Below are 14,710 nucleotides of genomic sequence, written 5' to 3' on the forward strand. Positions count from 1 at the left end.
CTCGCGATGTAATCAACTATTGTGAATCGTTTATAATGTATATGAATGGGTCCTTTCATTGAGTCCTAGAATCATAAGTATGGTGTATTAAATACGGTTAACTCAATTAAATTTACTCATAAAATTTAATAAACTGGTAAAAAATATTATAAATTATTACTGTAAAAAGTAAAAATAAAATTAAAAAACATATAAAATAAAAATGTCATAAATACATTTTAAGTAATTAATAATCAATAAATATATAAACCTTTCATCTTCTAAGTAACGAACGTTTTTTTTTTTTTTTTTTTTTGCCTATAAATATGTAATCTCCATTTCATTTTTCCATATCAATCATATAAAAGAGTGCACCATAATACTAATGACGTATTCTCGAATTTTTTAAGAAAGAAGAAAAAAATGATATATAGAATATTATAGTTGCTATAGTTATATGGTATATATATATATATATATATATATATATATATATATATATATATATATATATATATATATATATATATATATAGTAATTGAAAACTAGAATCATAAGTATGATGTATTAAATACGGTAAACTCAATAAAATTTACTCATTCAATTTAATAGACTGATATAAAAGGTTAAAAATTATTACGGTAAAAAAATAAAAATAAAAATAAAAATCATATTAAAAAAATGTCATAAATACATTTTAAGTAATTAATATATATATATATATATATATATATATATATATATATATATATATATATATAAACCTTTCATCTTCCAAATAACGTAAGTTATTTTTTTAGACTGTAAATATGTAATCTCCATTTCATTTTTCCATATCAATCACATAAAAGAGTACACCATATTACTAATGCTGTATTCTCGAATTTTTTAAGAAAGAAGAAGAAAATGATATATAGAATTATATAGTAGATATAGTTGTTATGTATGTATATATATATATATATATATATATATATATATATATATATATATATATATATATATATATATATATAAATATATATATTAAATATAATATATGTTTGTTTGTTTTTGTAGGTATTAAAGAAACAGTAATTTCAAAATATTGTAACTCGCGGACAAGGCAAGAAGAAACGTGGTTGACTCTATGTTGGATCGATTCGTCCGAAGCTTCTATTTTCAATGTTAAAATTATGATATTATGATTGTTATATTGTATATATTTTTATAACTTATATGATTAATAATTATGATTATGATTATTATTATGATTATAATTTATAATTATAATTATGAATATGATTACGATTATTATTTATTATTATTATTACATTTTAGTTATAATTCATATAACTATGATTATTATAGGTGTAACGTTTCTTATACATGTAAATATATAGATAATGTTTATTTATTTAATTTATATAAATAATTATTCATAATTATAATTATGAATATGATTACGAAAATGATTAATAATAATAATAATAATTTTTATTATTATTATATTTTAGTTATAAGTTATATAAGTATGATTATTATAGGTGTAATGTTTTTTATCCATGTAAATATATAAAACATGTTTATTTAATTAATTTCCATAAATAATTTTATATATATGAAACAATATCTATCAATGATATGAAAAATTAAAAGTTTGAAACTTATTTTATTATTTAAGTCATAGCTTAATTAAAAATTTATGACAAAATTATGATAAGGAAAATGAAAAGATTGAAATATTCATATAATTTATGAAATATAAATTTTACTTTTTATGAATGAATGTTTTTATAAATAAATTTAAATTAAGGAAAATAAAAAGATTAAAGTTATTGAAAAGTTTATAACGTTTATTACTCTTTGTGGTGTTACATATCTTTATTATAATAGTTACAAAATAATTATTAATTTCATATCAGTTGTTATTCAATGTTATATGCCTCCAATTTTATTCTTCTCACAAGTTTTATATTGTGTGGTGTAGTAATACGTAATGGTTCATGCTTATATTTAGAAGTTTTTTTATGTACTCCAATTATTATGCAATTACTTATTGTCACATCTGAAGTCATAAAGAGAGACCTTCAAGAATTTAATATTGTAAAGGTAATATATATTTTAATATTATGAATCGTACTACAAAATGTATGTTTTATAATGTATATTGCCATCATTTGTTTACTCATTTCACCACCTTTAGTAAACTTTTGTTTATATATAGTTTTATCGTATGTTAGTACATATGACCCGGAAGTGCAGATTTTCATAGTGACAAACAAAATATATGCACAAAATACTACTTGCCACTTGCATAATGGGACCAACATCAACTTTCACTTCAAGGTTAATTTGTTTTCAAACAACTCCCGACATGACTCTAACCATTTGGAACACAAATTTCAAAATAGTAAAATTTGAGACAGGTCGTGCAATGCGAATGATTCTTGTTTTTAAATACGGCTAACTTAATAAAATTTACTCATGTAATTTAATAAACCGGTAAAAAAAGTTAAAAATTAATACGGTAAAAAAGTAAAAAATACATAAAGAACATATTAAATAAAAACAGCATAAATAAGTTTTAAGTAATTAATGATCAATAAATATATAAACCTTTCATATTCTAAGTGTAGTGACCCGAACTTTTCCATGTTTATATATATATTAAATGAAATTATTATTTACATGATTAAGTGTTTCCAACATGTTAAGCAATCAAACTTGTTAAGACTTGATTAATTGAAATAGGTTTCATATAGACAATTGACCACCCAAGTTGACCGGTGATTCACGAACGTTAAAACTTGTAAAAACTATACGATGACATATATATGGTTATATATAGTTAACATGATTTTATTATAAGTATGTATCTCATTAGGTATTTTAACAATGAGTTATATATAACGATTATCGTTATAACAACGTCTTACTAGGTACATATGAATCATATTAAGATAATGATACACTTGGTTAATTATGTTAAATGATAATTAAATATATTATTAAGTGTATTAACAATGAAATACATATGTAAAAATAAGACTACTAACTTAATGATTTCGAAACGAGACAAATATGTAACGATTATTGTTGTAACGACATTTAACTGTATATATATCATACTAAGATATATTATATATCATGATAATATAACAATTTAACATCTCATTTGTTATAATAAACAATGGGTTAACAACAATCAACAAGATCGTTAACCTAAAGGTTTCAAAACAACATTTACATGTAACGACTAACGATGACTTAACGACTCAGTTAAAATGTATATACATGTAGTGTTTTAATATGTATTCATACACTTTTGAAAGACTTCAAGACACTTATCAAAATACTTCTACTTAACAAAAATGCTTACAATTACATCCTCGTTCAGTTTCATTAACAATTCTACTCGTATGCACCCGTATTCGTACTCGTACAATACACAGCTTTTAGATGTATGTACTATTGGTATATACACTACAATGATCAGCTCTTAGCAGTCCATGTGAGTCACCTAACACATGTGGGAACCATCATTTGGCAACTAGCATGAAATATCTCATAAAATTACAAAAATATGAGTAATCATTCATGACTTATTTACATGAAAACAAAATTACATATCCTTTATATCTAATCCATACACCAACGACCAAAAACACCTACAAACACTTTCATTCTTCAATTTTCTTCATCTAATTGATCTCTCTCAAGTTCTATCTTCAAGTTCTAAGTGTTCTTCATAAATTCCAAAAGTTCTAGTTTCATAAAATCAAGATTACTTCCAAGATTGCAAGTTTACTTCCAAGTTTTCTAAATCCATTCCAAGTAATCATCCAAGATCAAGAAACCTTTGTTACTTACAGTAGGTTATATTTCTAATACAAGGTAATAATCATATTCAAACTTTAATTCAATTTCTATAACTATAACAATCTTATTTCGAGTGGAAATCTTACTTGAAATTGTTTTCGTGTCATGATTCTGCTTCAAGAACTTTCAAGCCATCAAAGGATCCTTTGAAGCTAGATCTATTTTTATCATTTCCAGTAGGTTTATCCAAGGAACTTGAGGTAGTAATGATGTTTATAACATCATTCTATTCATACATATAAAGCTATCTTATTCGAAGGTTTAAACTTGTAATCACTAGAACATAGTTTAGTTAATTCTAAACTTGTTCGCAAATAAAAGTTAATCCTTCTAACTTGACTTTTAAAATTAACTAAACACATGTTCTATATCTATATGATATGCTAACTTAATGATTTAAAACCTGAAAACACGAAAAACACCGTAAAACCGAATTTACGCCGTCGTAGTAACACCGCGGGCTGTTTTGGGTTAGTTAATTAAAAACTATGATAAACTTTGATTTAAAAGTTGTTATTCTGGGAAAATGATTTTTATTATGAACATGAAACTATATCCAAAAATTATGGTTAAACTCAAAGTGGAAGTATGTTTTCTAAAATGGTCATCTAGACGTCGTTCTTTCGACTGAAATGACTACCTTTACAAAAATGACTTGTAACTTATATTTCCGACTATAAACCTATACTTTTTCTGTTTAGATTCATAAAATAGAGTTCAATATGAAACCATAGCAATTTGATTCACTCAAAACGGATTTAAAATGAAGAAGTTATGGGTAAAACAAGATTGGATAATTTTTCTCATTTTAGCTACGTGAAAATTGGTAACAAATCTATTCCAACCATAACTTAATCAACTTGTATTGTATATTATGTAATCTTGAGATACCATAGACACGTATACAATGTTTCGACCTATCATGTCGACACATCTATATATATTTCGGAACAACCATAGACACTCTATATGTGAATGTTGGAGTTAGAGGTTGATTCCAAAATATATATAGTTTGAGTTGTGATCAATACTGAGATACGTATACACTGGGTCGTGGATTGATTCAAGATAATATTTATCGATTTATTTCTGTACATCTAACTGTGGACAACTAGTTGTAGGTTACTAACGAGGACAGCTGACTTAATAAACTTAAAATATCAAAATATATTAAAAGTGTTGTAAATATATTTTGAACATACTTTGATATATATGTATATATTGTTATAGGTTCGTGAATCAACCAGTGGCCAAGTCTTACTTCCCGACGAAGTAAAAAATCTGTGAAAGTGAGTTATAGTCCCACTTTTAAAATCTAATATTTTTGGGATGAGAATACATGCAGGTTTTATAAATGATTTACAAAATAGACACAAGTACGTGAAACTACATTCTATGGTTGAATTATCGAAATCGAATATGCCCCTTTTTATTAAGTCTGGTAATCTAAGAATTAGGGAACAGACACCCTAATTGACGTGAATCCTAAAGATAGATCTATTGGGCCTAACAAACCCCATCCAAAGTACCGGATGCTTTAGTACTTCGAAATTTATATCATATCCGAAGGGTGTCCCGGAATGATGGAGATATTCTTATATATGCATCTTGTTAATGTCGGTTACCAGGTGTTCACCATATGAATGATTTTTATCTCTATGTATGGGATGTGTATTGAAATATGAAATCTTGTGGTTTATTGTTACGATTTGATATATATAGGTTAAACCTATAACTCGCCAACATTTTTGTTGACGTTTAAAGCATGTTTATTCTCAGGTGAATACTAAGAGCTTCCGCTGTTGCATACTAAAATAAGGACAAGATTTGGAGTCCATGTTTGTATGATATTGTGTAAAAACTGCATTCAAGAAACTGATTTCGATGTAACATATTTGTATTGTAAACCATTATGTAATGGTCGTGTGTAAACAGGATATTTTATATTATCATTATTTGATAATCTACGTAAAACTTTTTAAACCTTTATTTATGAAATAAAGGTTATGGTTTGTTTTAAAAATGAATGCAGTCTTTGAAAAACGTCTCATATAGAGGTCAAAACCTCGCAACGAAATCAATTAATATGAACGTTTTTAATCAATAAGAACGGGACATTTCACTAAGTAACGTAGGTTATTTTTTTAGTCTATAAATATGTCATTTTCATTCTATTTTTTCATATCAATCACATACAAAAGAGCACACCATATTCTCTATTTTTTTAAGATGGAAAGAAAAAGAAATATATATAGATTATATATATATATATATATATATATATATATATATATATATATATATATATATATATATATATATATATATATATATATATATATACATATATATTAAACATAATTTTATGTTTGTTTGTTTTTGTAGGTATCGAAGAAACACCAATTTTAAAATATTGTAAACCGTGGACAAGGCAAGAAGAAATGTGATTGACTATATATTGGATCGATTCATCCGAAGATCTCTTTTTAATGTTAATATTAAGATTTTATGATTATTATATTGTATATTTTTATAACTTATATAATTAATAATTAAGACTATGATTACTATTATGATTATAATTCATAATTATGAATATGATTACAATTATTATTTTTATTATTATTATAATTTAGTTATAACTCAAATAACTATATTATTATTATAGGTGTAATGTTTTTTATACATGTATATATATATATATATATATATATATATATATATATATATACACATGTATAAAAAACATTACACCTATAATAATAATATAGTTATTTGAGTTATAACTAAATTATAATAATAATAAAAATAATAATTGTAATCATATTCATAATTATGAATTATAATCATAATAGTAATCATAGTCTTAATTATTAATTATATAAGTTATAAAAATATACAATATAATAATCATAAAATCTTAATATTAACATTAAAAAGAGATCTTCGGATGAATCGATCCAATATATAGTCAATCACATTTCTTCTTGCCTTGTCCACGGTTTACAATATTTTAAAATTGGTGTTTCTTCGATACCTACAAAAACAAACAAACATAAAATTATGTTTAATATATATATATATATATTAAACATAATTTTATGTTTGTTTGTTTTTGTAGGTATCGAAGAAACACCAATTTTAAAATATTGTAAACCGTGGACAAGGCAAGAAGAAATGTGATTGACTATATATTGGATCGATTCATCCGAAGATCTCTTTTTAATGTTAATATTAAGATTTTATGATTATTATATTGTATATTTTTATAACTTATATAATTAATAATTAAGACTATGATTACTATTATGATTATAATTCATAATTATGAATATGATTACAATTATTATTTTTATTATTATTATAATTTAGTTATAACACAAATAACTATATTATTATTATAGGTGTAATGTTTTTTATACATGTATATATATATATATATATATATATATATATATATATATATATATATATATATATATATATATATATATATATATATATATATATATATATATATATATTTGTAAGAAAAGAAAAAACAAACACAATAACTAGTAGGGCCCATGAATTTTGTCATGCTAGTACCATCCATTTCCTCATGTATCATCTTCTTCTCTAACCTTACAACTTCCATTAAAACTCAAATTCATAATTTCATATTCTCTTCTAAAAATTCTAAAAAATGATCTTGATGTCCCTTAAAATCATGGGCCCTGAGCGGTGACACACCTTGCACCCCTCTAGGGCCGCCCTGAACAAACACATTCACATATTTACGTCAACTCTAAATAAAAACTTGGATGTTTGTTGGATTTTAATTATGTTAATTGATGATTACAGTATTTTATTACTTGGATCTTTAATTCATTCTTGATAGATCTTGATGAATTTTGTTTTGATGAAATTGTTTATGAAGCTTCTGTTACAGCAGTTAATTTGTTACTGATTCTATTAGTGGTGTTGACTTTTAAAAGTCAACTGAATTTCAATGCTAATTTGGGTAATAATGGGCTGAAAATGGGCAACTCAATTATGTGCATTGTAAACTATGTGAAAATGATATGAAGATGAAAGTATGTTTGAAGATTATATTAGTAAGTTTAACTATTAAAAGTCAATCCTCGAGTAGATTTGAAACTAATGTGGACCTGATCAGGCTTAGTACATAAATCATTAACTTAATGAGGTTTTTTGTTGCTGTTGGCGTGTTTGATCAGATGACTACAAGACAAATTTTAAAAATTATTATTTGACACTCTAATTTAAGTCAAAACTGTATGTGTGATCAATGGGTGTCAAAATGGGTGCCATTAAAAAATGAAGTTGGATGAAAATGCTTGTTTAAGTAAAAAAGTATGTTTGATCAATGGGTGTCAAACTAACTGTATGCACAGAAATTGGCTGGATGTATCTATTGGTGGGGAGGTAAAATGGATTTGGCATTGGAGCTTTGCCTTGTATTCGAGAATGTATTTATTGGTGGGGAGGTAAGATTTTGCAATGAAGCACTAGGGATCAGCAATCCCCAAATGTAAGTAAATGTAAGATTAGTTAATCGTGTTCCCATGAGGTCTTATAGAGGATGACTATAAGACCTAGGTACTCCTTAGTTAGTGATGATAGCCATAGAACTTTCAATATATTCAAGAGAGCTGTGGAATGATAGTTTAAATATTTGACTTATGCTCTTTTCATTCTTATAGTTATTCATCTACATTCATCATGTTAATGTCATTTTAGGACCTAAATTTGGTATCAGAACGGCACCTTCAACGAACCGAAGGAGGTCCATATGAACATCGATGAATGACACATATCATATTCAAACATTCATATCTTCAAACTTTCATAATGAAAATCTTCCATCTACATGATGATCTTCATACTTCATCATAAATCTTCATCTGAAAATTTCCAAAAACACAAAACATTCAAAAATTCATCCGTCCATTGTACAACATATTCAAAAATTATAGGAAGAAGAGTCCGATGTCGAATTCGAGCCGCGTGTTCATATAGTTTGAGGTTATATTCTGAGAACATTTGTGGGAAAATTATTTTTGTGTGACACCAAAGTATCCGGTACATAAATTTAAAAGATGTTTTCGTATGTGGAGGAATTGTCCCGTTGCTTTGAAAGGACTGTACACTCGGGGTGATCATAAGAAACCGACCATTATACTTGAAGTTGTGGCTTCATATGACTTGTGGATTTGACATTTTTTTTTCGGGATGATGGGTTCCAAAAATGATATAAATGTTTGGAATCAATCCTATATATTTGATAAACTTAAGAATGAATCATCTTCATCCGCACCATCTGAGGTAAATGGTCATCCATACAATAAAGATTATTACCTTACCGACGGTATATATCCCGATTGGGTGACTTTAGTCAAAGGATTTGCGTGTCCCACAGAAGAGCCAACTATTATGTTCATCAGATTTCAAGCTAATGCCCGAAAGGATGTAGAGAGAGCATTTGGTGTTCTTTAAGGTCGGTTTCATATTTTAAGACTAGTTTCACGTACTTAGTAAGTAAACCGGATGCGAAGAGTAATGGAATATTGTGTCATATTACATAATATGATTCTAGAAGATAATGAATTTTGCACTAAGTCAGCGGGAAGAAGATTTTATTACCGAGGATATGGACAATCGTCCCAAACGTATGAGAAATAGAGGACGAGATCAAGACACGATCACAAGAGAAATAAAGGATAGGATGGTGCACAACCAACTTATCGAGAATCTAATCGAGCATATTTGAAACCTTTTATTGACATTTCACACTATACATTAGTTTTTGTTATGTAATCTCTATTTTTAGTATGTTTAGTTTATTTTATATTTATTTTAGTCGTTAAATTTTATGTAGTAGTTATATTTATGTATTGTTGAATTTTAATTAACAATTAACTTATGTCTTTTTTTATATTTAATATGTATGTATATGTATTTTAGTTTAAGTAACGTATTTTTTAATTTATTTATGTAAAAGAAAAAAATTAAATCAAAAACTGATAGATCTTACAAAAATTTGATACGAGGGTTAATGGATGTCACAATTTAACATTATCACGTCACAGTTAGATTTCACTTTTTGACAAAAATGTACACAATCTGTCTGTAACATTAACAATAGTCTTAGGGTGCGTTTGATAAAGCTGAATGGTTCAGAATTTGAATGGTTCAGAGCCTCTGAATAAAGGTTGTTCTGAATGAAAATAAGTTGTTTGATAATCATTTTAAATGAACGATATGAATTGAGTAAAGTTACCTTATTAACATGTTACATGAATAGAAAATACAATATACTTGTTGGTTAAACGTTCTGGATATGATTCAAAAAGAATATTACAGAAAAATTAGGCTCTTAATGGTTAAGTGAGTGTTTCAACTTTGAATGGTTCAATGCTGAATTCTGAACCATTCAGCACCATATGTCATTCAGAGGTCAGAAACTAACACGCCGAATGCTGAATGGTTCAGCATTCAATGCTGAATCATTCGATTAAGAGGTAAACAAACGCACCCTTAGTTAAATCAAATGTTGAGCATAATATCATTGATCGTATACCACTTGAATGAAAGATAACCATGTATTCAATATTGTAAACCACAATTACTAATACGTGGTTCATATATTTCTACGTCAACAGAGTGTACACATTCGACTATTTTCAATGATGCCACATTATGTTTCATTTGGAAAACACAACAAGACAAAAAAAGAACTATTCATTTGAAACTTTTTTGCAATTTTGTCATCTTACCCCCCAGTTTTTACATTACGTTAACTTTCACCCCTTTTGACTACCTTTTTAATTTTGACCAACCCTCTAATTTTAGGGATATATGTTAAACAAACTATAAATTTATCAAAGTGAATATGTAGATCAGTTGGTAAGGATGTTTGTTGAAATTTGAAGGGACGCAAGTTCGACCTTGAAGTTAGCCTTTTTTTTTCTTTCTTCAGAAACTATTCATTTGAAACTTTTTTGCAATTTTGTCACCTTACCCCCCGCTTTTTACATTATGTTAACTTTCACCCCTTTTGACTACCTTTTTAATTTTGACCAACCTTTTAATTTTAAGAGCACGAGGTGTCCGTGTCCATTTCAGTGTCCATTTCTCAGTGTCCATTTTTAGAAGCTGAAATTGACTGACTGTGCCATGGGTGGTGGTGTTCATAGTGTCCATTTCAGTGTCAATTTCAGGTCCATTTTTTATTTTTTTAATTGAGTTTTAATATTAAAAATGTCATCAGAGGTGTCGACAGTGGCTCATATTTTTAATAAATGTATTTTAATTGAGTTTAAATTAAATGTGTTTAGCCCATATTTTTAATAAATTTGGTCCACTTTATTTTTTGAGCTCATTTGAAACCCATATCTATTATTAAGCCAAACAAACCCTAATAAAAACCATAATAAAAAAATACTCCGTACCCTCCACCTCACATTGACTCTTCTTCTTCTTCACATTTCTTTTTCCCCCACTGCAAAAAGAAACTAAAAAAAAACCTGCAAACAAATTCTTAAAATTTCAATAATTAAAACAGCAAAAATGAAAAAAAAAAAAAAATGAAAGTAAAAAAGAAAAGTGGGCAACGGTCGAATTTTTGAACTAAAAGTGGGCAACGGTCGTATTTTTTCACCGTCCTTGTGCCGACATTGAAGATCGACGGTGGCGGCGACGGCGAGCCGGTGTCAACCGACCGTCGATCCCGGCGTCGATTTTGGGGGGACGGCAAAATTGGTTGAACGATACCTAGTGCTCTAAGGGATATATGTTAAACAAACTATAAATTTATCAAAGTGAAAATGTAGATCAGTTGGTAAGGATGTTTGTTGAAATTTGAAGGGACGCAAGTTCGAACATTGAAGTTGGCCCTTTTTTTTTTTTTTTTTTCAGACTAGCGATCTTGGACCCAGCGAAACGGGCCGGCCCGAATACTTGTTCCAAATTCAATTCAGTCCAGTCTCTCAAATACGTGGTTCAAACTTAAGGTTGATTATTACCTAAGTACCTATTATAACCTTAATTATACATATATTCAATTGGAAATCACAAAAAGACAAAAAAAAAGAATTATTCATTTGAAACTTTTTTCCAATTTTGTCACCTTACCCTCCCGGTCTTTACATTATGTTAAATTTCACCCTCTTTTGATTACCTTTTTAATTTTGCCCAACCTCTAATTTTAAGGGATATATATTAAACACTGTAAAATAATAACACAAAGACATAAGTGGCTGGGTGGCCTTTATTGTTTTCAGATGGGTGCATGTTCGATTCTTGTAGGGGGCGTTTTTTTTTTTTTTCCTTCCTTCCAGGCTAGCGATTTTGGGCCCAGCGAAGCGAGCCAACCCGAATACTTGTTATACTAAAAATAATAATATAAGTCAATTCTTTAGATTAATATAGAAATATAATTGTGAGTTTATAAGATAAAAATTACATAGATTAAAAAATAAAAAAATAGTGTGATATAATCACCTCTCATATTTATTTACTTTATAATTCAATTCAGTCCAGTCTCTCAAATATATTTCTGCGTCAACAAATGTGAATAATTTTTTTTTTCAAGAATGTGGATGAAATAAAAACAAAAAAAAGTGACCTAAAAATATGTGTTGTGAAAGGGCTTTATATGCGGCCACACTAGATACTGTATTTCATTACTAATTGGCAACCACCAAGTTAATACCCACAGTAGCTCTTAAATTTCCTTAACAATTTGGTTATTTGCTTGCTGTTATCTTCATTAGATTAAATCTAATGGCACTACTGAATACTACTTCAGCTATAGCTCTAACAACTCAATTTCAACCCCCAAAATATGTTATAACTGCACCCTCTACAATTAGGGCTTCATCTTCAGTTTCTATATCTAATTCAAATGGGTCATCCAAAGCTAGATTCGGGTCATCCTTTTCTAGGGGTGGAGCTAATGTGCTAGAAAGACCTTCTTTTGATCAATCCCAGTTTGACCCAGCTACCCAAGTTCTTGAAGGTTTCATCTTTTTCAGTTTTAGTTAATTTTGATTGTGAATATGATATGGTTAGTCTTTATTAACTGCACATTTGATACTGAATTTTAAGGTTATGTGAAGGTTTTATAATTTATATCTTGTTTTTTTAGCTCTTTCCCAAATTGTTGTAAATTAATTTTGACTGTCCTGTCAGTAATTGTAGATAATTTTTGGATATAGGAAAACTTGGGTTTTATGTTGTATAATATAGATTATCACCACTAGAATAACAAAATTTGAATGATACGACAGTCTAATTAAGACTGGTGAATTAAGTAATTTTAGATATAATTTTTTTTGAAAGGCTGCTTTTGAATTAAAACCAATAGGAAAGAAAGGCTATGATGAAATTTATCCTTATGAGGAATTTGAATTTGTTATTGTGTATACACTTTGGAATTGTTTGGTCTTTGATTATGGTTTTTTATTTATTTTTATTGTTATCATGTTGTAGGTGGAGATATTGGAAGGGTGAAAGACAAGAAAAACACGGGTAGTGGTGATAGTTACCGAGTGCTTTTGATTGATGATGCACGTCATACCGAGCAGCTAGGTAATAATGAATTTCTATTTTACTTTGCAAACATCTAAGTTTTTAAGTTTACTGATTAATGTGACGGATATAATGGCAAAAAATGATGCCAAAAAGGATGAATTTTATATCCATATGTAGTCCACCGTTGAGGTTCAATATAAATAAGATTTTGAATAATGTATTTAAGAAACATCATGCTGAGTTTTGATGTCTTTGTTACTTAATAATGTCGGATTAGTGGCATAATATACACGATGTTTAGATTCCAATTAAATTTCGGGGCAACTAACTTTATACTGTTGTTGTATGTAGTGGTAAAAGCATTGCCTCTAGCTATTCCAGCTGTTACACCTGATGATGCAAGAAAACACTTCCATGTGTCACGAGAAAACGGTCTAGCAGTTGTTCTTGTTACAGTCAAGGTATGTTTACTATTAGTAGAATCATATTTTGCGTCTAATGGGTATGCTATAATATAGGCTAAACTGAATACAGTTTCATGTGGTTGAGTCGGTCAAATGAGTTGAAAATCATCCGAGGTTTATTCAAAATGCTTAAAAACCTCCTAAACCTTCTTAAGAATTCAATTGTTATCATTGTGATGTAGAGTTCTTTAATCCAATTAAAAACATTAGTTATATACTTATTAGCCAAAGAAAAAAAGATCAATACAGTGTTTTTGGGCCCTTTATCCAACTTGACCGACCCACCCGTTTTGACACCTCTCATGGGTTCAAGAGACATAACTGCATTGATGTCACACCGTTATCCTTTGTCACCATGCTTCAAAATAGACTCAAAACAACGAATATAATTCATGTTTTGTAATGTGAACAGGAACATGCAGAATTCTATGCTCAGATGATGACACGCAAAGGACTACGATCAACGATAGAGCCAGATTCTACTACTGTATGATTTTCATATACAACTAAATATTTTTGAGGTTTATGCTCGTTGGAGGGAGCATTGATGTGATAATCTCAAAATCCAATTTTGATGGAGCAAGTAGAAGTATTAATTAATAGAATTATACTGACATCGAAAAACATTATAGTTGATGTGTAAACTTGTGTTACTTGCTTGGTCTCCATAGTAGCTGAGCCTTGTGATGAAACATGAGTAGTGATTGTAAAGTAGATTACATTGAACAATACATTCGTCTTATATATCATGTTGTGATCTTATTGACTATTCTTGTTATGTCTTACGTCTCGATGTTCAAATGTGGTTTGTCAAAGATGTATCTTTTGAAATCCATTGATTCTATTGGGAAGCTGGTTTTGTTAATGG

The 14,710-nt window shown here is 28.0% G+C and overlaps 1 protein-coding gene across 1 annotated transcript; it reads left to right on the plus strand.

Annotated features, from left to right (window-relative positions):
- The first annotated feature begins 12,545 nt into the window (after window positions 1-12,545).
- LOC139849889 (ATP-dependent Clp protease adapter protein CLPS2, chloroplastic-like) lies at window positions 12,546-14,335 on the plus strand. The gene is made up of 4 exons (XM_071839502.1): window positions 12,546-12,863; window positions 13,337-13,435; window positions 13,730-13,839; window positions 14,255-14,335. Exons 1-4 carry the CDS (start codon window positions 12,629-12,631, stop codon window positions 14,333-14,335), a joined length of 525 nt encoding a protein of 174 aa, XP_071695603.1. The 5' UTR covers window positions 12,546-12,628.
- The last annotated feature ends 375 nt before the right edge of the window (window positions 14,336-14,710 follow it).

Source organism: Rutidosis leptorrhynchoides, chromosome 5 (assembly GCF_046630445.1).
Source record: "Rutidosis leptorrhynchoides isolate AG116_Rl617_1_P2 chromosome 5, CSIRO_AGI_Rlap_v1, whole genome shotgun sequence".
In the NCBI taxonomy this organism is placed as follows: domain Eukaryota; kingdom Viridiplantae; phylum Streptophyta; class Magnoliopsida; order Asterales; family Asteraceae; genus Rutidosis; species Rutidosis leptorrhynchoides.

Bases quoted from the DNA above. Each gene is read 5' to 3' on its own strand.
- LOC139849889 (XM_071839502.1), top strand. From the start codon at position 12,629: ATGGCACTACTGAATACTACTTCAGCTATAGCTCTAACAACTCAATTT. The intron at 12,864-13,336 runs GTTTCATCTTTT...ATCATGTTGTAG, and splicing joins AGCTACCCAAGTTCTTGAAG to GTGGAGATATTGGAAGGGTG. The intron at 13,840-14,254 runs GTATGTTTACTA...TAATGTGAACAG, and splicing joins TTGTTCTTGTTACAGTCAAG to GAACATGCAGAATTCTATGC.